At 47.8% G+C, this 23,451-nt stretch overlaps 1 protein-coding gene and 1 long non-coding RNA gene across 13 annotated transcripts in view; both read right to left on the bottom strand.

The window, feature by feature from the left end:
* The window catches only part of LOC129855177 (CUGBP Elav-like family member 5), a 400,684-nt gene that overhangs the window by 345,459 nt on the left and 31,774 nt on the right, over window positions 1-23,451 (bottom strand). For all 12 annotated transcript variants that reach the window (XM_055922584.1, XM_055922589.1, XM_055922578.1 and 9 more), the window contains exon 2: window positions 20,167-20,249. In XM_055922584.1, coding sequence (XP_055778559.1) covers window positions 20,167-20,249 — 83 coding nt within the window. The remainder of the gene's footprint in view (window positions 1-20,166; window positions 20,250-23,451) is intronic.
* Window positions 9,739-20,160, bottom strand: LOC129855179 (uncharacterized). The gene is made up of 2 exons (XR_008759435.1): window positions 19,350-20,160; window positions 9,739-19,315 (listed from the first exon to the last, which is right to left on the bottom strand). It is a non-coding gene; the product is annotated as an uncharacterized LOC129855179 (long non-coding RNA).

The raw sequence follows: 23,451 nt of genomic DNA, 5'->3' as shown, positions 1-23,451 counted from the left end.
GGATTAAACCAAGGGTTTTAAAGCGGCACCCTGGACGCTTCTTTCTTAGACATGATCAATCCTGAACCACACTAGTAGCGTTAAACATGGACGTCTGTTGCTAAAAGTGAAACCTTGGCAAAACGTTTCAATTAACGCATCGCAGACAAGCATCTGTTGCTAATACAAGCATCAATCATTTAATGCTAAAGAATCAGATACAGTGCCTTCAGAAAGTGTTCACACCCCTTGACTTGTCCCACATTTTGTTGTGTTACAGGCTGAATATAAAATGGATTAAATTGAGATTGTGAAATCTTTCCAAAGGTGCTTCTACAAAGTATTGACTCAGGGGTGTTAAGACTTCTGTAAATGAGATATTTCTGTACTTCATTTCGAATACATTTGCACTTAAAAAATGTAAAACATGTTTTCATGCATAGATGGGTGAGAAAAATATATATTCAATCTATTTTGAATTCAGGCTGTAACAACCCAATGTGGAATAAGACAAGGGGTATGAATACCTTCTGAAGGCACTGGAGGTGGTATTTCACTACATAACCAGCCATTTCAGATTCAAACATTCTAGTTTGTTTAGAGTGTCCCAGTCCAGAAATGGTTTTACTTAGAGAGGAAACAGAAACACTATCTCCTGGAGAAAATGCTTTTGTTCCGTTTTCTGTTCTCTTCCACCTCTCCAGCTCCTTTTCCCCATTCCCCTCCTGCCACACACGTACACAAATACATACACACATACACTCCTATTACCTAGGGGATCAATTCTAACGAGGCCCACTCCCTAGACTGCAAGGTCTCCCATCCTGCCATCACCGATTGGTTTCTCGCTGACCGGTCCCCTACCCTCTTGCCACCCACACAAACACAGCCTTGAATTAATCAGCCTTTGAAGCAGGCAGGTGGGAAATCAGGCAAGGCCGCGGTTGATGAGCAGGTGGATGGGAGACTGCGTGTGTGTGAAGCCTGGTGACCAGCACGGCAAGGGGAGGCGAGGAGAACAGCACAGTACCGTGGCAGGCCAACCTCATTTCCCCTGCACTAGGTCCGCCACTCTCCCCGGCACACACAGCCCCAGCCATGCAGCTCCCTCTCAGCACCTCACACATCCCATTACAACTGTGCTGAGCCCTGGCACACACACACACATGGCATGGAACAGCAGCCCAGAGGAGTGTGTGTGTTTATTTGGATGTGTGCGTCCACCTCTGTGTGCATGTAAGTGAGTGATAAAGAGAGAGAGAGGGGGAGAGAGAGAGGGAGGGGGAGAGAGAGGGAGAGAGAGAGGGAGGGAAGAGGGAGAGAGAGAGGGTGGGGAGAAAGGGGGACTGAGAGAGAGAGAGAAAGAGAGAGGGGGAGAGAGAGAGGGGAAGAGAGAAAGGGGATTGAGGGAAAGAGAGAGCTAGAGGGAGAGAGAGAGAGAGAGAGGGGGAGAGGGGGAGAGAGAGGGAGAGGGAGAGAGAGAAGGAGGGAAGAGGGAGAGAGAGAGAGCGAAAGAGAGGGGGGGGGAGGGGCGAGAGAGGGGGACCGAGAGAGAGAGCGAAAGAAAGAGGGGGAGAGAGAGGGGGAGCAAGAGAGAGAGAGAGAGAGAGGGGGAGAGAGAAAGAGGATTGAGGGAAAGAGAGAGCTAGAGGGAGAGAGAGAGAGAGATAGAGGGAAAGAGAGCGAGCTAGAGAGAGAGAGGAAGGGGACGAGAGAGAGGTAGGGGAGAGAGGGAGAGAGAAAGAGGGAGAGAGCGAGAGAGGAAGAGGGAGAGAGGGGGAGAGAGGGGGAGAGAGAGGGAGAGAAGAGGGAGAGAGAGAGGGAAGGGGAGCGAGCGAAAGAAAGAGTGGGGGAGAGAGAGGGAAGGGGAGCGAGCGAAAGAAAGAGTGGGGGAGAGAGAGGGGGACCTGCGAGAGAGAGAGAGAGAGAGAGAGAGAGAGAGAGAGAGAGAGAGAGAGAGATACTTAGTGGTGACGTTGCTGATACGTACACGGCTACGATTATTTTCTTTTATCTGTCGGATGTGGGAGGGGGGATTGTGTGAACAATGTGGGATTTGCTATGATGCTGAGCTCTGTGGTGTGTGGAGTGTGTGAATTAAATCTCTGGTGGACTGGTGTAGGGGCTAGTTCTGACACCAAGACTGGTGTAGGGGAAAGCTCTGACACCAACTGTCTCCCCTGATAGGTCGCGTCTGTCTCATTGCCACTGTTAAATGTTCTAAGAACAAACTAGGCAGTGTGGGGAAATCATCAAGTCATTTTAAAAAGTGTTTGAAAACAGTCTAGGGACGCCCAAGCTTGTATTTAGTGGCATTAATGTCAACCCACTGGGCACAGACGTCAATTCAAAGTCTATTCCACGTTGGTTCAACGTAATTCGTTGAAATGACGTGGAAACAGCGTTGATTCAACCAGTGTGAAACTATCTGATATTGTGATTATCTGTCCCACAACACAGGTACACACACACACACCAAAATAATGTCGTGGAAATACTAATCAATAATGAAGAGAGACAAGGTCAATGGAGAACTTTTATTTGTATTGCATTTAAATCTTTTACATTTATTTTTAAATCTTATTAACACTTCGTTCTAGCTAGCTATTTCTGTAGGTAGGTAGCTATCAAGTAAACACAATGATATAGTAATCAGGATATTACTTTATTCAAAACGTATTAATAACATCGATGAATTATTGCAATAATGAAGCTAGTCGACAAACCACCCCTAGAAGATTGCTTGAGAGCACAACGAGCGGATTTGAGCCACAGCATTTTATAGCAAAGTTCATCCTCCTGAATGTTCAAGACAAACAACAGATGCATGGAAATGGGTCACTAGGTTAGGATTTGTATGAAAGATATAATAACTCACAGCAGACTGTATATGCTGTAAAGACTGTTCTCGTTGAAGGTAGAAACCAGGGTCTGGCCAACTTAACAAGGTTCCTTTCATAATTATCCATACACGAGCCATCTCCCCCTGGTACCTTCCAGTCAGACACGAGCCATCTCCCCCTGGTACCTTCCAGTCAGACACGAGCCATCTCCCCCTGGTACCTTCCAGTCAGACACAAGCCATCTCCCCCTGGTACCTTCCAGTCAGACCGGAGCCATCTCCCCCTGGTACCTTCCAGTCAGACCGGAGCCATCTCCCCCTGGTACCTTCCAGTCAGACACGAGCCATCTCCCCCTGGTACCTTCCAGTCAGACCGGAGCCATCTCCCCCTGGTACCTTCCAGTCAGACACGAGCCATCTCCCCCTGGTACCTTTCAGTCAGACACGAGCCATCTCCCCCTGGTACCTTCCAGTCAGACCGGAGCCATCTCCCCCTGGTACCTTCCAGTCAGACACGAGCCATCTCCCCCTGGTACCTTCCAGTCAGACCGGAGCCATCTCCCACTGGTACCCTCCAGTCAGACCGGAGCCATCTCCCCCTGGTACCTTCCAGTCAGACCCGAGCCATCTCCCCCTGGTACCTTCCAGTCAGACCCGAGCCATCTCCCCCTGGTACCTTCCAGTCAGACCGGAGCCATCTCCCCCTGGTACCCTCCAGTCAGACCGGAGAAATCTCCCCCTGGTACCTTCCAGTCAGACCGGAACCATCTCCCCCTGGTACCTTCCAGTCAGACCGGAGCAATCTCTACCTGGTACCTTCCAGTCAGACTGGAGCCATCTCCCCCTGGTACCCTCCAGTCAGACCGGAGCCATCTCCCCCTGGTACCCTCCAGTCAGACCGGAGAAATCTCCCCCTGGTACCGTCCAGTCAGACCCGAGCCATCTCCCCCTGGTACCTTCCAGTCAGACTGGAGCCATCTCCCCGTGGTACCTTCCAGTCAGACCGGAGAAATCTCCCCCTGGTACCTTCCAGTCAGACCGGAGCCATCTCTACCTGGTACCTTCCAGTCAGACCGGAGCAATCTCCCCCTGGTACCTTCCAGTCAGAACGGAGCCATCTCTACCTGGTACCTTCCAGTCAGACCGGAGCCATCTCCCCCTGGTACCTTCCAGTCAGAACGGAGCCATCTCTACCTGGTACCTTCCAGTCAGAACGGAGCCATCTCCCCCTGGTACCTTCCAGTCAGACTGGAGCCATCTCCCCCTGGTACCCTCCAGTCAGACCGGAGAAATCTCCCCCTGGTACCCTCCAGTCAGACCGGAGAAATCTCCCCCTGGTACCGTCCAGTCAGACCCGAGCCATCTCCCCCTGGTACCCTCCAGTCAGACCGGAGAAATCTCCCCCTGGTACCGTCCAGTCAGACCCGAGCCATCTCCCCCTGGTACCGTCCAGTCAGACCCGAGCCATCTCCCCCTGGTACCCTCCAGTCAGACCGGAGAAATCTCCCCCTGGTACCTTCCAGTCAGAACGGAGCCATCTCCCCCTGGTACCCTCCAGTCAGACCGGAGCCATCTCCCCCTGGTACCCTCCAGTCAGACCGGAGAAATCTCCCCCTGGTACCGTCCAGTCAGACCCGAGCCATCTCCCCCTGGTACCTTCCAGTCAGACTGGAGCCATCTCCCCGTGGTACCTTCCAGTCAGACCGAAGAAATCTCCCCCTGGTACCTTCCAGTCAGACCGGAGCCATCTCTACCTGGTACCTTCCAGTCAGACCGGAGCAATCTCCCCCTGGTACCTTCCAGTCAGAACGGAGCCATCTATACCTGGTACCTTCCAGTCAGACCGGAGCCATCTCCCCCTGGTACCTTCCAGTCAGAACGGAGCCATCTCTACCTGGTACCTTCCAGTCAGAACGGAGCCATCTCCTCCTGGTACCTTCCAGTCAGAACGGAGCCATCTCCCCCTGGTACCTTCCAGTCAGACCGGAGCAATCTCCCCCTGGTACCTTCCAGTCAGACCGGAGCCATCTCCCCCTGGTACCCTCCAGTCAGACCGGAGCCATCTCCCCCTGGTACCTTCCAGTCAGACCGGAGCCATCTCCCCCTGGTACCCTCCAGTCACACCGGAGAAATCTCCCCCTGGTACCTTCCAGTCAGACCGGAGCCATCTCCCCCTGGTACCCTCCAGTCAGACCGGAGCCATCTCCCCCTGGTACCTTCCAGTCAGACCGGAGCCATCTCCCCCTGGTACCCTCCAGTCAGACCGGAGCCATCTCCCCCTGGTACCTTCCAGTCAGACTGGAGCCATCTCCCCCTGGTACCTTCCAGTCAGACCGGAGCCATCTCCCCCTGGTACCTTCCAGTCAGACTGGAGCCATCTCCCCCTGGTACCTTCCAGTCAGACCGGAGCCATCTCCCCCTGGTACCCTCCAGTCAGACCGGAGAAATCTCCCCCTGGTACCGTCCAGTCAGACCCGAGCCATCTCCCCCTGGTACCTTCCAGTCAGACTGGAGCCATCTCCCCGTGGTACCTTCCAGTCAGACCGAAGAAATCTCCCCCTGGTACCTTCCAGTCAGACCGGAGCCATCTCTACCTGGTACCTTCCAGTCAGACCGGAGCAATCTCCCCCTGGTACCTTCCAGTCAGAACGGAGCCATCTATACCTGGTACCTTCCAGTCAGACCGGAGCCATCTCCCCCTGGTACCTTCCAGTCAGAACGGAGCCATCTCTACCTGGTACCTTCCAGTCAGAACGGAGCCATCTCCCCCTGGTACCTTCCAGTCAGAACGGAGCCATCTCCCCCTGGTACCTTCCAGTCAGACCGGAGCAATCTCCCCCTGGTACCTTCCAGTCAGACCGGAGCCATCTCCCCCTGGTACCCTCCAGTCAGACCGGAGCCATCTCCCCCTGGTACCTTCCAGTCAGACCGGAGCCATCTCCCCCTGGTACCCTCCAGTCACACCGGAGAAATCTCCCCCTGGTACCTTCCAGTCACACCGGAGCCATCTCCCCCTGGTACCCTCCAGTCAGACCGGAGCCATCTCCCCCTGGTACCTTCCAGTCAGACCGGAGCCATCTCCCCCTGGTACCCTCCAGTCAGACCGGAGCCATCTCCCCCTGGTACCTTCCAGTCAGACTGGAGCCATCTCCCCCTGGTACCTTCCAGTCAGACCGGAGCCATCTCCCCCTGGTACCTTCCAGTCAGACTGGAGCCATCTCCCCCTGGTACCTTCCAGTCAGACCCGAGCCATCTCCCCCTGGTACCCTCCAGTCAGACCGGAGAAATCTCCCCCTGGTACCTTCCAGTCAGACCGGAGCCATCTCCCCCTGGTACCTTCCAGTCAGACCGGAGAAATCTCCCCCTGGTACCTTCCAGTCAGACCGGAGAAATCTCCCCCTGGTACCTTCCAGTCAGACCGGAACCATCTCCCCCTGGTACCCTCCAGTCAGACCAGAGAAATCTCCCCCTGGTACCTTCCAATCAGACCGGAGCCATCTCCCCCAGGTACCCTCCAGTCAGACCGGAGAAATCTCCCCCTGGTACCCTCCAGTCAGACCGGAGCAATCTCCCCCTGGTACCCTCCAGTCAGACCGGAGAAATCTCCCCCTGGTACCTTCCAATCAGACCGGAGCCATCTCCCCCTGGTACCCTCCAGTCAGACCGGAGAAATCTCCCTCTGGCACCCTCCAGTCGGACCGGAGCCATCTCCCCCTGGTACTCTCCAGTCAGACCGGAGAAATCTCCCCCTGGTACCCTCCAGTCAGACTGGAGAAATCTCCCTCACATGAATGGAATTTTGCTGGTTTGGTTTATCACCTAAGGCATCGTACATCTACTGTCAGCATGAAGCCCCAGAGGCCCACTCTCAGTTCACACAGACACAATATAGTTCTAACAACCCCCTATTCTGTTGCATAAACAACCATTTGATGCAATAACGGTATTAAAACATAATGTTGTAATTTCACCCACAACAATAAACACTACTGTAAACAGTACACAATTACACACACACAGACCAGTGATGTGAGCGGTGTGATCACCACAAGCTGCCATGTCCACATGTTTTTCACAACACCCCTACACACTTCTCTCTGTAGCCACAGAGGACCCTGAGATGATGGTAGCATACTGTATGCACCTGGACAGCTGTCAGAGCATCTCCCACTGTCTAGCCAAACCTAACCACACACACTCGCCCCTCCCTGAGGCACTTTCCCTCTCTATCTTTCTCTCTCTCACTATCATAACTCTCTCCTTCCCTCTCTCACTATCATAACCCTCTCCTTCCCTCTCTCACTATCATAACCCTCTCCTTCCCTCTCTCACTATCATAACCCTCTCCTTCCCTCTCTCACTATCATAACCCTCTCCTTCCCTCTCTCACTATCATAACCCTCTCCTTCCCTCTCTCACTATCATAACCCTATCCTTCCCTCTCTCACTATCATAACCCTCTCCTTCCCTATCTCTCCATCTTTCTCTCTCTTGCCCTATCTTTCCTTCTCTTTCCTTCTCTTTCCTTCTCTCGCTTTCTCTTTACATCTTTCTCTCTCTCTCTTTCCCTCTCGCTCTCTTTCCCTCTCTTTCCCTCTCAATCTTTCTCTCTTTTCCCCACTCTCTCTATCTGTCTCCTCTTTCCCTCTCTCTATCTGTCTCTCCCTTTCCCTCTCTCTATCTGTCTCTCCCTTTCCCTCCATCTTTCTCTCGATTTTCCCTCTATTTTTCTTCTCTCTTTCCCTCTTTCCCTCTCTCTTTCCCTCTCTCTTTCCCTCTCTCTTTCCCTCTGTTTCCCTCTCTAGCTTTCTTCTCTCTTTCCCTCTCTCTCTCTGTCTCTATCTCTCTCTCTCTATCTGTCTCTCTATCTTTCTCTTTCTCTCTCTATCTTTCTCTCTCCTTCCTTCTCTCTATATCTGTCTCTCTCTTTCCCTCTGTCTTTCTCTATCTTTCCTTCTCTCTGTCTCTCTCTCTTTCCCTCTATCTTTCTATATTTCTCTTTCCCTCTCTTTCTATCTTTTTCTCTTTCCCTCTCTATCTTTCTCTCTCTTTCCCTCTATCTTTCCTTCTCTCTCTGTCTCTCTCTTTCCCTCTCTATCTGTCTCGCTTTCCCTCTTTCTCTGTCTCTGTCTTTCCCCTCTATCTTTCTATCTTTCGCTCTCTTTCCCTATATTTCTATCTTTCTATCTCTCTCTCTCCTTCCCTCTCTATCTTTCTCTATCTTTCCCGCTCTCTCGATCTGTCTCTCTTTCCATCTCTCTCTATATCTCTCTCTCTATCTGTCTCTCTATCTTTCTCTTTCTCTCTCTATCTTTCTCTCTCCTTCCCTCTCTCTATAGCTGTCTCTCTCTTTCCCTCTGTCTTTCTCTATCTTTCCTTCTCTCTGTCTCTCTCTCTTTCCCTCTATCTTTCTATATTTCTATTTCCCTCTCTTTCTATCTTTCGCTCTCTTTCCCTCTATCTTTCCTTCTCTATCTGTCTCTCTCCTTCCCTATCTCTCCCACTTTCTCTCTCTTGCCCTATCTTTCCCTCTCTTATCTTCTCTTTCCTTCTCTTTCCTTCTCTCTCTTTCTCTCTCTCTTTCCCTCTCTCTCTCTTTCCCTCTCTCTCTTTCCCTCTCTCACTTTCTCTCTTTTCCCCACTCTCTATCTCTCCTCGTTCCCTCTCTCTATCTGTGTCCCCTTTCCCTCCATCTTTCTCTCTATTTTCCCTCCGTTTTTCTTCTCTCTTTCCCTCTCTCTTTCCCTCTCTCTTTCTCTCTCTTTCCATCTCTCTCTGTCTCTCTATCTTTCTCTTTCTCTCTCTGTCTTTCTCTCTCTTTCCCTCTCTCTCTTTCCCTCTCGATCTTTCTCTCTTTTCCCCACTCTATCTGTCTCCTCTTTCCCTCTCTCTATCTGTCTCTCCCTTTCCATCCATCTTTCTCTCTATTTTCCCTTTATTTTTCTTCTATCTTTCCCTCTCTCTTTCCCTCTCTCTTTCCCTCTCTCTTTCCCTCTGTTTCCCTCTATCTTTCTTCTCTCTTTCCCTCTCTCTCTTTGTCTCTCTCTTTCCCTCTATCTTTCTCTCTCTTTCCCTCTCTCTCTATCTTTCTCTTTCTATCTTTCTCTCTCCTTCCCTCTCTCTCTATCTGTCTCTCCCTTTCCCTCCATCTTTCTCTCTATTTTCCCTCTATTTTCCCTCTCTCTTTCCCTCTCTCTTTCCCTCTCTCTTTCCCTCTCTCTTTCCCTCTCTCTTTCCCTCTCTCTTTCCCTCTCTCCCTCTCTCTTTCCCTCTCTCTTCCCCTCTCTCTTCCCCTCTCTCTTTCCCTCTCTCTTTCCCTCTCTCTTTCCCTCTATCTTTCTCTCTGTTTCCCTCTCTATCTTTCTTCTCTCTTTCTCTCTCTCTCTGTCTCTCTCTTTCCCTCTATCTTTCTCTCTCTTTCCCTCTCTCTATATCTGTCTCTCTCTTTCCCTCTCTCTGTCTTTCTCTATCTTTCCTTCTCTCTGTCTCTCTCTCTCCTTCCCTCTCTATCTTTCTCTATCTTTCCCGCTCTCTCGATCTGTCTCTCTTTCCATCTCTCTCTATATCTCTCTCTCTCTATCTGTCTCTCTATCTTTCTCTTTCTCTCTCTATCTTTCTCTCTCCTTCCCTCTCTCTATAGCTGTCTCTCTCTTTCCCTCTCTCTGTCTTTCTCTATCTTTCCTTCTCTCTGTCTCTCTCTTTCCCTCTATCTTTCTATATTTCTATTTCCCTCTCTTTCTATCTTTCTCTCTTTCCCTCTCTATCTTTCACTCTCTTTCCCTCTATCTTTCCTTCTCTATCTGTCTCTCTCCTTCCCTATCTCTCCATCTTTCTCTCTCTTGCCCTTTCTTTCCCTCTCTTATCTTCTCTTTCCTTCTCTTTCCTTCTCTCTCTTTCTCTTTCCATCTTTCTCTCTCTCTCTCTTTCCCTCTCTCTCTTTCTCTCTTTTCCCCACTCTCTATCTCTCCTCGTTCCCTCTCTCTATCTGTGTTCCCTTTCCCTCCATCTTTCTCTCTATTTTCCCTCCGTTTTTCTTCTCTCTTTCCCTCTCTCTTTCCCTCTCTCTTTCCCTCTCTCTTTCCCTCTCTTTCCCTCTCTTTCCATCTCTCTCTGTCTCTCTATCTTTCTCTTTCTCTCTCTGTCTTTCTCTCTCTTTCCCTCTCTCTTTCCCTCTCTCTTTCCCTCTGTTTCCCTCTCTAGCTTTCTTCTCTCTTTCCCTCTCTCTCTCTGTCTCTATCTCTCTATCTGTCTCTCTATCTTTCTCTTTCTCTCTCTATCTTTCTCTCTCCTTCCTTCTCTCTATATCTGTCTCTCTCTTTCCCTCTGTCTTTCTCTATCTTTCCTTCTCTCTGTCTCTCTCTCTTTCCCTCTATCTTTCTATATTTCTCTTTCCCTCTCTTTCTATCTTTTTCTCTTTCCCTCTCTATCTTTCTCTCTCTTTCCCTCTATCTTTCCTTCTCTCTCTGTCTCTCTCTTTCCCTCTCTATCTGTCTCGCTTTCCCTCTTTCTCTGTCTCTGTCTTTCCCCTCTATCTTTCTATCTTTCGCTCTCTTTCCCTATATTTCTATCTTTCTATCTCTCTCTCTCCTTCCCTCTCTATCTTTCTCTATCTTTCCCGCTCTCTCGATCTGTCTCTCTTTCCATCTCTCTCTATATCTCTCTCTCTCTATCTGTCTCTCTATCTTTCTCTTTCTCTCTCTATCTTTCTCTCTCCTTCCCTCTCTCTATAGCTGTCTCTCTCTTTCCCTCTGTCTTTCTCTATCTTTCCTTCTCTCTGTCTCTCTCTCTTTCCCTCTATCTTTCTATATTTCTATTTCCCTCTCTTTCTATCTTTCTCTCTTTCCCTCTCTATCTTTCGCTCTCTTTCCCTCTATCTTTCCTTCTCTATCTGTCTCTCTCCTTCCCTATCTCTCCCACTTTCTCTCTCTTGCCCTATCTTTCCCTCTCTTATCTTCTCTTTCCTTCTCTCTCTTTCTCTTTCCATCTTTCTCTCTCTCTTTCCCTCTCTCTCTCTTTCCCTCTCTCTCTTTCCCTCTCTCACTTTCTCTCTTTTCCCCACTCTCTATCTCTCCTCGTTCCCTCTCTCTATCTGTGTCCCCTTTCCCTCCATCTTTCTCTCTATTTTCCCTCCGTTTTTCTTCTCTCTTTCCCTCTCTCTTTCCCTCTCTCTTTCCCTCTCTCTTTCTCTCTCTTTCCATCTCTTTCTGTCTCTCTATCTTTCTCTTTCTCTCTCTGTCTTTCTCTCTCTTTCCCTCTCTCTCTTTCCCTCTCGATCTTTCTCTCTTTTCCCCACTCTATCTGTCTCCTCTTTCCCTCTCTCTATCTGTCTCTCCCTTTCCATCCATCTTTCTCTCTATTTTCCCTTTATTTTTCTTCTATCTTTCCCTCTCTCTTTCCCTCTCTCTTTCCCTCTCTCTTTCCCTCTGTTTCCCTCTATCTTTCTTCTCTCTTTCCCTCTCTCTCTTTGTCTCTCTCTTTCCCTCTATCTTTCTCTCTCTTTCCCTCTCTCTCTATCTTTCTCTTTCTATCTTTCTCTCTCCTTCCCTCTCTCTCTATCTGTCTCTCCCTTTCCCTCCATCTTTCTCTCTATTTTCCCTCTATTTTCCCTCTCTCTTTCCCTCTCTCTTTCCCTCTCTCTTTCCCTCTCTCTTTCCCTCTCTCTTTCCCTCTCTCCCTCTCTCTTTCCCTCTCTCTTTCCCTCTCTCTTCCCCTCTCTCTTCCCCTCTCTCTTTCCCTCTCTCTTTCCCTCTCTCTTTCCCTCTATCTTTCTCTCTGTTTCCCTCTCTATCTTTCTTCTCTCTTTCTCTCTCTCTCTGTCTCTCTCTTTCCCTCTATCTTTCTCTCTCTTTCCCTCTCTCTATATCTGTCTCTCTCTTTCCCTCTCTCTGTCTTTCTCTATCTTTCCTTCTCTCTGTCTCTCTCTCTCCTTCCCTCTCTATCTTTCTCTATCTTTCCCGCTCTCTCGATCTGTCTCTCTTTCCATCTCTCTCTATATCTCTCTCTCTCTATCTGTCTCTCTATCTTTCTCTTTCTCTCTCTATCTTTCTCTCTCCTTCCCTCTCTCTATAGCTGTCTCTCTCTTTCCCTCTCTCTGTCTTTCTCTATCTTTCCTTCTCTCTGTCTCTCTCTTTCCCTCTATCTTTCTATATTTCTATTTCCCTCTCTTTCTATCTTTCTCTCTTTCCCTCTCTATCTTTCACTCTCTTTCCCTCTATCTTTCCTTCTCTATCTGTCTCTCTCCTTCCCTATCTCTCCATCTTTCTCTCACTTGCCCTTTCTTTCCCTCTCTTATCTTCTCTTTCCTTCTCTTTCCTTCTCTCTCTTTCTCTCTCTCTTTCCCTCTCTCTCTCTTTCCCTCTCTCTCTTTCCCTCTCTCACTTTCTCTCTTTTCCCCACTCTCTATCTCTCCTCGTTCCCTCTCTCTATCTGTGTCCCCTTTCCCTCCATTTTTCTCTCTATTTTCCCTCCGTTTTTCTTCTCTCTTTCCCTCTCTCTTTCCCTCTCTTTCCATCTCTCTCTGTCTCTCTATCTTTCTCTTTCTCTCTCTGTCTTTCTCTCTCTTTCCCTCTCTCTCTTTCTCTCTTTTCCCCACTCTATCTGTCTCCTCTTTCCCTCTCTCTATCTGTCTCTCCCTTTCCATCCATCTTTCTCTCTATTTTCCCTTTATTTTTCTTCTATCTTTCCCTCTCTCTTTCCCTCTCTCTTTCCCTCTCTCTTTCCCTCTATCTTTCTTCTCTCTTTCCCTCTCTCTCTTTGTCTCTCTCTTTCCCTCTATCTTTCTCTCTCTTTTCCTCTCTCTCTATCTTTCTCTTTCTATCTTTCTCTCTCCTTCCCTCTCTCTCTATCTGTCTCTCCCTTTCCCTCCATCTTTCTCTCTATTTTCCCTCTATTTTCCCTCTCTCTTTCCCTCTCTCTTTCCCTCTCTCTTTCCCTCTCTCTTTCCCTCTCTCTTTCCCTCTCTCTTCCCCTCTCTCTTCCCCTCTATCTTTCTCTCTGTTTCCCTCTCTATCTTTCTTCTCTCTTTCTCTCTCTCTCTGTCTCTCTCTTTCCCTCTATCTTTCTCTCTCTTTCCCTCTCTCTATATCTGTCTCTCTCTTTCCCTCTCTCTGTCTTTCTCTATCTTTCCTTCTCTCTGTCTCTCTCTCTCCTTCCCTCTCTATCTTTCTCTATCTTTCCCGCTCTCTCGATCTGTCTCTCTTTCCATCTCTCTCTATATCTCTCTCTCTCTATCTGTCTCTCTATCTTTCTCTTTCTCTCTCTATCTTTCTCTCTCCTTCCCCCTCTCTATAGCTGTCTCTCTCTTTCCCTCTCTCTGTCTTTCTCTATCTTTCCTTCTCTCTGTCTCTCTCTCTTTCCCTCTATCTTTCTATATTTCTATTTCCCTCTCTTTCTATCTTTCTCTCTTTCCCTCTCTATCTTTCACTCTCTTTCCCTCTATCTTTCCTTCTCTATCTGTCTCTCTCCTTCCCTATCTCTCCATCTTTCTCTCTCTTGCCCTTTCTTTCCCTCTCTTATCTTCTCTTTCCTTCTCTTTCCTTCTCTCTCTTTCTCTTTCCATCTTTCTCTCTCTCTCTCTTTCCCTCTCTCTCTTTCTCTCTTTTCCCCACTCTCTATCTCTCCTCGTTCCCTCTCTCTATCTGTGTTCCCTTTCCCTCCATCTTTCTCTCTATTTTCCCTCCGTTTTTCTTCTCTCTTTCCCTCTCTCTTTCCCTCTCTCTTTCCCTCTCTTTCCATCTCTCTCTGTCTCTCTATCTTTCTCTTTCTCTCTCTGTCTTTCTCTCTCTTTCCCTCTCGATCTTTCTCTCTTTTCCCCCACTCTATCTGTCTCCTCTTTCCCTCTCTCTATCTGTCTCTCCCTTTCCATCCATCTTTCTCTCTATTTTCCCTTTATTTTTCTTCTCTCTTTCCCTCTCTCTTTCCCTCTCTCTTTCTCTCTGTTTCCCTCTATCTTTCTTCTCTCTTTCCCTCTCTCTCTTTCCCTCTCTCTTTCCCTCTCTCTCTATCTTTCTCTTTCTATCTTTCTCTCTCCTTCCCTCTCTCTCTATCTGTCTCTCCCTTTCCCTCCATCTTTCTCTCTATTTTCCCTCCATCTTTCTTCTCTCTTTCCCTCTCTCTTTCCCTCTCTCTTTCCCTCTCTCTTTCCCTCTCTCTTTCCCTCTCTCTTTCCCTCTCTCTTTCCCTCTCTCTTCCCCTCTCTCTTCCCCTCTCTCTTTCCCTCTCTCTTTCCCTCTGTTTCCCTCTCTATCTTTCTTCTCTCTTTCTCTCTCTCTCTGTCTCTCTCTTTCCCTCTATCTTTCTCTCTCTTTCCCTCTCTCTATATCTGTCTCTCTCTTTCCCTCTCTCTGTCTTTCTCTATCTTTCCTTCTATCTTTCTATATTTCTCTTTCCCTCTCTTTCTATCTTTCTCTCTTTCCCTCTCTATCTTTCTCTCTTTCCCTCTTTCTCTATCTCTGTCTTGCCCCTCTATCTTTCTATCTTTCTCTCCCTATCTCGCTCTCTTCCCCTATATTTCTATCTTTCTCTATCTTTCCCTCTCTCTCTCTGTCGCTCTCTTTCCCTCTCTATCTGTCTCTCTTTCCCTCTTTCTCTGTCTCTGTCTTTCCAATCTATCTTTCTATCTTTCGCTCTCTTTCCCTATATTATATCTTTCTATCTCTCTCTCTCTCTTTCCCTCTCTCTATCTTTCTCTATCTTTCCCTCTCTCTGTCTCTCTCTTTCCCTCTCTATCTGTCTCTCTTTCCCTCTTTCTCTGTCTCTGTCATTCCCCTCTATCTTTCTATCAATTCAATTCAATTCAAGGGGCTTTATTGGCATGGGAAACATGTGTTAACATTGCCAAAGCAAATGAGGTAGACAATACACAAAATCTATCTCTCTCTCTCTTTCCCTCTCTCACTGCACCACATACATCTACTTTCTAGCCCAGTCACAGCCATCAGGGCGTGCTACTCATTTCTGCCGCAAATGTCTTCCTGGGAACTCAGGACATTGTGGTGAGCAATTCCTGATGAGCCCGTGAAAGGCCAGATAGCATTATGAGGGAGTGTGTGCAGGCAGGGAAGAGGGTAATGGTGGCCCTGAAACAGTCACCTGTAAGGGTTCTTGTATACACCTTGAATATGTACTATACATTCATGTTGACTATCTGCTTATGCACTGTCTATATTGATTTGGTTTCACATTGATCAGATGGCAATCACATGACACACCTTTAAGTGGGGGGACAGCCGGCAGTGAAGGAGTTAACGACGATCATAACTCCTCTCCTGGGGGATCCTAGTTTACATTCATTACACCATAGCCCCGGGCAAACTGCATATCAAGCAGTATTACAAACAACCAACTGGCATATCTACTTACCATCAGCGCAGAGTCGCGGGTTGTTTCTGAAAGAAGGCTGGATGGCTGTTTGACTGGCTGGCTGGTGAGAGGCCGCTGAGCAGAGAGAAGCTTTTCCGGCCCACAGAACACACAACCCACAATGCACTTCACACAGCCATCCTGCTACACTAGTGCATATCTACTACACACATGTTCTCTCTGTTTCCATCTCTCCCATTATCATTCCCCTCTATCTCTCTCTCCTTTTCTTTCCATGGCCCTGTCTCTCAGTGGCGACCCGTCATTCAGGGCAGGTGGGGCTGTTTTGAGCACCAAACTTTTAGGTAAAAAAAAAAAGGGGGGGGGGGGGCTTGCCTGTTTTGCTTGTTATTTTGGCATTAATATGTGTCACGTATCAGTTTGCAAACAATGTCAAAATAAAAATGTAGTCCCTAACAGTTTGTGGGCACCGTTTATCACTGTTAGAGTGCAATTCATTTATTGTTTAGTGTTGTGTCGTGTATTGGCTTTGCTGGCATGCATCCCAAATTATTTTGTTGGCCCCACCAAGACGTACATGCTAAAATTGCCACTGGAGCCTACATAAAGCTGTCCCAACAGCAGAGTCCCAACAACTTACCACCGCTACACCTGGCTTTCAGCGAAGCCTTGTCTGGCATCGAAACAGTTCATTCAGCCTCATTTACTGCCTTTTAAAAAACATAGCTGATATGGCAGACTTGCATAAACAAATGTGGTTTCTAGTTACAATAGAGATATACAAACTATGGCATAAGGGGACGACAAGCGGATAAAGGGTAATCCGTCATTTTGATTAAGAAATTAATGAGCGAGCTAGGATGGGCGTAGTCAATAAAACTATTTCTTCAGCACTTTTGAAATGTACAGCGACAAAATTCAGAACATAGGCCGTTCTTACAGTGTACTCCCTGTACAACAAGTCAGAACTGTAGGATAAATAAAGGGGGCATATAAACAGACAATGAAAGCTCTTAGAATATTCAATGATTACATTTCTCAATAACAGGTTTTAGGCTATTTGTGCACCACCAAGTTAGAACAGTAGGCAAAATTAAGAGGTGAAAATAGAACAAATTATTAGGATGAGGCACATTGAACGGCATTTGGGTCTTTGCGTGTCAAAAAATATACACGTCATATAACACTATTTGACACGTTAAATTAGCTTTTAATTTGAGACGTCAAATAACACAATTATATTATAGAATGTTGTGTGTGCTGAATTTGCATGTGCAATCCAAGCACCACCAATACCGCTACTATCAGTAGCACTGTCAAAGCTGTACAAAAAAGTAGCCAAACAAGAAAACACCGGACCATGAACAATGTGTTTATAATACCGCTTTGGTGAAAATAGACCAACTTATTAGGGTGAGGCACATGGGCTACTAACAGCTTACTACACAATATACACTTAGTATTACTTTCTTAGCTACAGTATTCACATCTCTCTTGCATATTACATCATCTATGCAGCAGCATACAAGACATTTTTGGACTCACCTTGTGAAGGTGGCGCAGCGGTCCTTTGTGGGCAAATTTTGTCATCAAACTTTGTCATCAAAGTCTGGCATTCTTTGTATTTATGGTGGGAACTCGGGGAAAAAACACAGCCACTCCATTGAACAGCAGGCTAACGTTAGTAGTTTCTTTGCAGTTAGCCACTGATTCCTTCCAAACGACTCATTGTTGAATTTGCGATTTCCAACTTGTTGTGTAATCTTTATGTCCAATGGCCGATGAGCACCGATACGTTTTATCTATAATTTCTCTTCATTATTTCTCTTCGTATGACAAGGATTGAAAAGGATTTGCCAGTAGATTGTCGACTTGATGACAACTGATGATGACTCTTAGCTAAGACGTTGAAAGTAAGATGTTGACATGATCAGTCCAATCAAAGCTACTGTAGCTATAACGTGATTTGATGTCATTCTATCTGTGGCCAAAGACATTGAGCCTTCTTGGATGGGCACTACTAATATTAATCTATGGCATATCCCAAGGGGCTAACATTTCCGAGCTCTAAGCTTAGAATTGGGGATGACGTACTGTCCCATGAGTGACAGAAAACTGAGCCAATCACGACAGAAAACTGAACCAATCACGACAGAAAACTGAACCAATCAGGTGCAACGCTCTGTATTTTCCGCTGGCTGCCCCAGCACCACAGAAAACACTGAGCTAGGCTGAAACACCTGCATTTTGGAGATGCCTTACTCAGGAAAACAAAAAAGAGACCATGTTTGTATGCGGCTTTATTAACTTAATGATATATATATTTTGTTTTACATTGTTTGCAAACTGATATGTGACACGTATTAATGCCAAAATAACAAATAAAACAGGCAAGCCCCCCCAAAAAAACATATATATATATATATTTTTACCTAAAAGCTCTGCCCCACCTGCCCTGAATGACAATTCATGTATTGTTTCGTGTAGTGTAGTGTAGTGTAGTGTAGTGTAGTGTAGTGTAGTGTAGTGTAGTGTTGTGTAGTGTAGTGTAGTGTTGTGTAGTGTAGTGTAGTGTTGTGTAGTGTAGTGGCTTTGCTGGCATGCATCCCACATTTTCTGTTTGTTTGCTCCACCAAGATTTCCATGCTAAAATCACCACTGCTGTCTCTCCATTTCCATAACATGAAAATAGACCCACTACTATCAGTTCCTCTCTCCTCTGACTACAGAGACGGAGAACGTCTCTGATGGTTTGATGGTAGCAGTGTGGTATCAGTAATGTTACAGTACAGTGGTTGTGTCTGTGATGTTTCTGCAGGCCTGTGTTTCTGCGTTTGCTTTGTGGATTGAGGTAGTGGTTGCTCTATACAAACGCTGTGTAGCTAGCCACTACACCCTCGACCACCCATCTGATTCTCATTCTCGATGGGCTCTGACACATTTCAATGTCTGCCTGTTCTATTTGTCTGACATGTTATATCTCAGGAAAAGAGGAGGCAGGGGGGATCTCAGCGGGGGCCAGAGCAGGGGCCAGGAAACACAGGAGAAGGGGTAACCGTTTCACAGCACTCAGGAGAGAGGGAAGGCACAGCCTTGCTCACCTCTTTGTATTCGCCATGACTAAAAGTGGAATTACAACTCAACGGCGGGCAGTCGAGGGGTTTGATGTATAGAAAAGTACTACTAGAGAACAGTGGAGGATATCAGCGGGAAAGATGGTGGCTGATACAGCGTGAGGATGCATTCTATTTCTGGGGGATTGTATGATGGGGTTGTATGGGTAACGTAGTTTGTCGGATGACATTGATTCGTTGGATGCCTCAATATAAGTGCCCGATTACCATTTTGTTTATTGTAAGTGGAATGTGTCTTCTGGGAAAAAAACAGACCGATGCATAATATAGTAAACATGCATGCAGAGAGAGGAGTTCATTCTCCCTGACATAGCTTGGTGGTCTTTAATATGTTCCATCCTTGTGGATGTTAAATCTTTCAGAGGCCAGATGGTTTGTAGACTGTGTTTTCGCTCCCAGCCTCATGGTACCCCTCATTTATACATTCATCCACATCTTGCCTTTTAATCCCAGTGGTGGGTCAAGCCTGACGGATGCCCTCCCAGGCTGGCAAGGAGGCGCAATTAGCGACTCCACGAGACAGAGGAGACTACTAGTGGGGTGGAATGAGCTGGGAGAGAATCCCCCTCTCTTTAACGCACTGCTAAACACAGTTATAGCCTACCGTGTACGCATCCCTTGGAGTTCTCTCAAATAACAACTTCTTTTTTTAAATATTCAAATGATCTTTAAAAAATATATATAAATAGCCCCTCCACCCTGGAGCTTGGCAAATTTGAAGGATAAAATAAATAACTTGTTTTTTCGGCAGTAATGTTCAAAGTTTGAGGTGTTAGTATTTGGATATTTAATGTGAAACATTCCTTTTGTCTGGGCTCCTTATTTTCTTGTCTTAGATGGCAGTTGGTCTTTCTATCTGTGATGTTCTCCTGAGGAGGTCTGATCTGGTCATGTTGAGCCATGCTGTCTCAGTAGGACACCAGTCTCTACTCTGCTCTACTCTACTCTACTACTGCTCTACTACTGCTCTACTCTGCTCTACTACTGCTCTACTACTGCTCTACTACTGCTCTACTACTGCTCTACTACTGCTCTACTCCTGCTCTACTCCTGCTCTACTCCTGCTCTACTACTGCTCTACTCTGCTTTACTCTGCTCTACTCTGCTCTACTCTGCTCTACTCTGCTCTGCTCTGCTCTGCTCTACTCTACTCTACTCTACTCTGCTCTGCTCTGCTCTGCTCTGCTCTGCTCTGCTCTACTCTGCTCTACTCTACTTTACTCTGCTCTACTACTGCTCTACTACTGCTCTACTCTGCTTTACTCTGCTTTACTCTGCTCTATTACTGCAGCCGACAATGTCCTTGTCACTTGCCATCTGCCGTAGTGGGGGGAATAGTAGGATGACTACTCCCACACACATACAATGTGTACAAACACAGAGATACACACGCACACACACACACACACACACACACACACACACACACACACACACACACACACACAGTGCATAAACACGCACACATACTGTGCACAGATATGCACAAACATTGTTTATAAATGCAGAACTTATCTCTCTCTCTTTCTCTCTCTCACACACAGTGCACTTTCCCTATGTCCCTCATTCATATCATTTCTGTTTCTAAGTAAACAACAATGACTCACTATGCCTTTTTTTAAACACAAAGAACAAATTAATTGACATTTGATGTCATTGCCTCAGAAAGCATGAGCGAAGTGCATCTGATCAATGCTGGCTATAACAGACACATGAAACAGTTCAAACCAGCCCTTTAAAAGCCTGGATTATTGATTGAATCCTTTTCCAATGTTATATCTGGGGCTGGAGCGGATTGGAGCAGGCTGGTAGGTGGTCGGTGGTGAGTGGTGATGTGGGTTGTGTTGTTCAGATGGCACGGTGGTGGAGCAGGTACAGAGAGAGACTTACCCCTGGCAGTGTTTTCTGTTCATGGAGGGCGTTCTGGGCTTTGATGGCCGACTCACGGGCACAGTAGGTGAGGAATGCACAGCCTGAAAAATAGAGAGGGGGAGGTTGGGGACAGATATTAAAATTAGTTTATCTGAACACTGGGGACTGAACCCTGGGGACTGAACACTGGGAAAAGAAAGGACACTAAACATGGAGTAGCAACACTAGCTCAGTCACAGTGCAACAGAGAAGAGTGATCATTTTACCATCCCTAGCCCAGTTACAAAGCACAACAACACTTGGCAACAACACTGTTCACAATCGAATCCCCTTCACCTAACCCACTGGGTCCCCATCAACCTCACTTAGTCTCAGACCCTTGTCAGTCATGAAAAGCAACACCCTGTGAAAGGGAAGTGTCCCTCACAATGACACAGCCAGAGCTGCTACTGGGAGCTGTCCCTCCCTGCAGACAGTCTCAATGCAGACATACACTCTATTTTGTTTCTTTCTTCGGCTGGCTCAGTGATGGATGCTTCCTCTCTCTCTGTGCCTTGCTTTCTCTCTCTTGTATTCTCTTTCTCTCCTCTCTATCTCTCTCTTTCGTCTCTCTCTTTCTCTCTCTCTCTTTCTGTGCCCCTCTTTCTCCCTCTCTCTCCCTCTATTTCTCTCTCCCACCCTCAGTGCCATAGATCAGTCTCTCCTTGTCCAAAGCGACTACCACACCATTGCAATGCACAATACTGAGCCCTTTTGACAGCAGCAGAGAAAGCAAGAGGGAGGGAGGGGAGGGGAGGGGAGGGGAGGGAGGGAGGGAGGGAGGGAGGGAGGGAGGGAGGGAGGGAGGGGCTCCAGGCCTCAGGACTCTGTGACCACAGAACGAATGCCCAGTCACAAGAACTCCAGATGAGTACCACACACGAACAAGACACTCACACACAGAGACAGAGAGAAATATCACTCCAGCACCATCTGCCAAATAAAGAGCTCCTCCTGCAGACAGCCCAGAGAAATGAGGAAGATGAGGAGAGCGAGAAAGAGACAAAAGAGAGAGAGAAAGAGAGAGAGAGAGAGACCCAGATAAATACTATTGCAATCATTTCCCCCAGACTGTCTGAATAAATAGTTTTGCTAGTGTTATATTAATGAAGTTCATGTGGGTTACCACGCCATTTTGGAGACGGTTTATTAGAAGCCATCAGTTTTCGGATCATATTTCAACAGAAAATATATTCAGTGATTGGAAATGAATTAGATGTCTTTACAGAGACAATATTTAAATTCATTCCCCATGTTGCATATCACATGACTTTTATCTGTCTATAAATTCCCCACCTCATTCAACTCCTCGCAGCCTGGCTGTATTACAACATGCTCCAGCATGTATTCCCCCTGAGTATTGCCACATAGGCATTCAATAACCCCAGCATTTTCTCCCAGATATTATTTTATTTTACTGTCTTTTCATATAGCCAGGTCAGTGCAGTACAGTAACACAGAAAGAAGGGGGACTTACGGAGTGCAACACAAAAGAAGAGGGACTTGTCAGGCATTGATCCATTGATCGGCCAGGCTGTGTTATGTCCCTATGCCCTGCGGCCCTACACAGCCCTACAGTCTCCCAGCACATCAGGCCTACCTCTAGTCCCTGCTCTCTGAGTCTGTATGTGTAACGGCAGTCTAAGTCGTCCTCCTCCTCAGACGAGGAGAGGCGAGAAGGATCTGAGCACCAATGTGCAGCGTGGTAATTTTCCATTATATAATTAACACAAAACAAGACACTATACAAAATGACAAAACAAACTAACCGTCACAGTCTTAGCTGGTGCAGACAAAACACAAAGACAGGAAACAACCACCCACAATCCCCAACACAAAACAAGCCACCTATATATGATTCTCAATCAGGGACAATGATTGACAGCTGTCTCTGATTGAGAACCATATTAGGCTGAACACAGAAACAGACGAACTAGACACACAACATAGAATTCCCACCCAGCTCACGTCCTGACCAACACTAAACAAGCAAAACACATAAGAACTCTGGTCAGGACGTTACAGTACCCCCCTCCTGAGGTGCGGACTCCGAACGCACCCCTAAAACTCAAGAGGAGGGCCTGGGTGGGCATCTGTCCGCGGTGGCGGTTCCGGCGCAGGATGAGGACACCACTCCACCACTGTCTTTGTCCCCCTCCTTAGCGTCCTTTGAGTGGCGACCCTCGCCCACGACCTCGGCCTAAGAATCCTCCCCAAGGCCCCCACATGATTTAGGAGGTAGCTCAGGACAGAGAGGTAGCTCAGGACAGAGAGGTAGCTCAGGACAGAGAGGTAGCTCAAGACAGAGGGGCAACTCCGGACTAATGGCAGCTCCGGACTGAATGGCAGCTCCGGACTGAATGGCAGCTCCGGACTGAGTGGCAGCTCCGGACTGAGTGGCAGCTCCGGACTGAGTGGCAGCTCCGGACTGAGTGGCAGCTCATGACTGTAGGGCAGCTCATGACTGTAGGGCAGCTCATGACTGTAGGGCCGCTCATGACTGTAGGGCACCTCATGACTGTAGGGCACCTCATGACTGGAGTGCAGCTCATGACTGGAGTGCAGCTCATGACTGGAGCGCAGCTCATGACTGGAGCGCAGCTCATGACTGGAGCGCAGCTCATGACTGTAGGGCAGCTCATGACTGGAGGGCAGCGCATGACTGGAGGGCAGCGCATGACTGGAGGGCAGCTCATGACTGGAGGGCAGCTCATGACTGAAGGGCAGCTCCTGACTGAAGGGCAGCTCATGACTGAAGGGCAGCTCATGACTGGAGGGCAGCTTATGACTGGAAGGCAGCTCATGACTGGAGGGCAGCTCATGACTGAAGGGCAGCTCATGACTGGAAGGCAGCTCATGACTGGAGGGCAGCTCCTGACTGGCTGGCGGCTCTGGCAGCTCCTGACTGGCTGGCGGCTCTGGCAGCTCCTGACTGGCTCAGATGGCGCTGGGCAGACGGATGGCTCAGATGGCGCTGGGCAGACGAATGGCTCAGATGGCGCTGGGCAGACGGATGGCTCAGATGGCGCTGGGCAGACGAGCAGTGCAGGCAGCTCAGACGGCGTTTGGCAGACGAGCAGTACAGGCAGCTCAGACGGCGCTGGGCAGACGAGCAGTGCAGGCGGCGTTGAGCAGACTAGCAGTGCAGGCAGCGTTGGGCAGACGGCCGACTCTGACTTGCTGAGGCGCACAGTAGGCCTGGTGCGTGGTGCCGGAACTGATGGTACCGGACTGGAGACACGCACCTCAAGGCTAGTGCGGGGA

This window comes from Salvelinus fontinalis, chromosome 5 (genome assembly GCF_029448725.1).
Source record: "Salvelinus fontinalis isolate EN_2023a chromosome 5, ASM2944872v1, whole genome shotgun sequence".
In the NCBI taxonomy this organism is placed as follows: domain Eukaryota; kingdom Metazoa; phylum Chordata; class Actinopteri; order Salmoniformes; family Salmonidae; genus Salvelinus; species Salvelinus fontinalis.
This window is presented reverse-complemented; position numbering and strand designations above follow the sequence as displayed.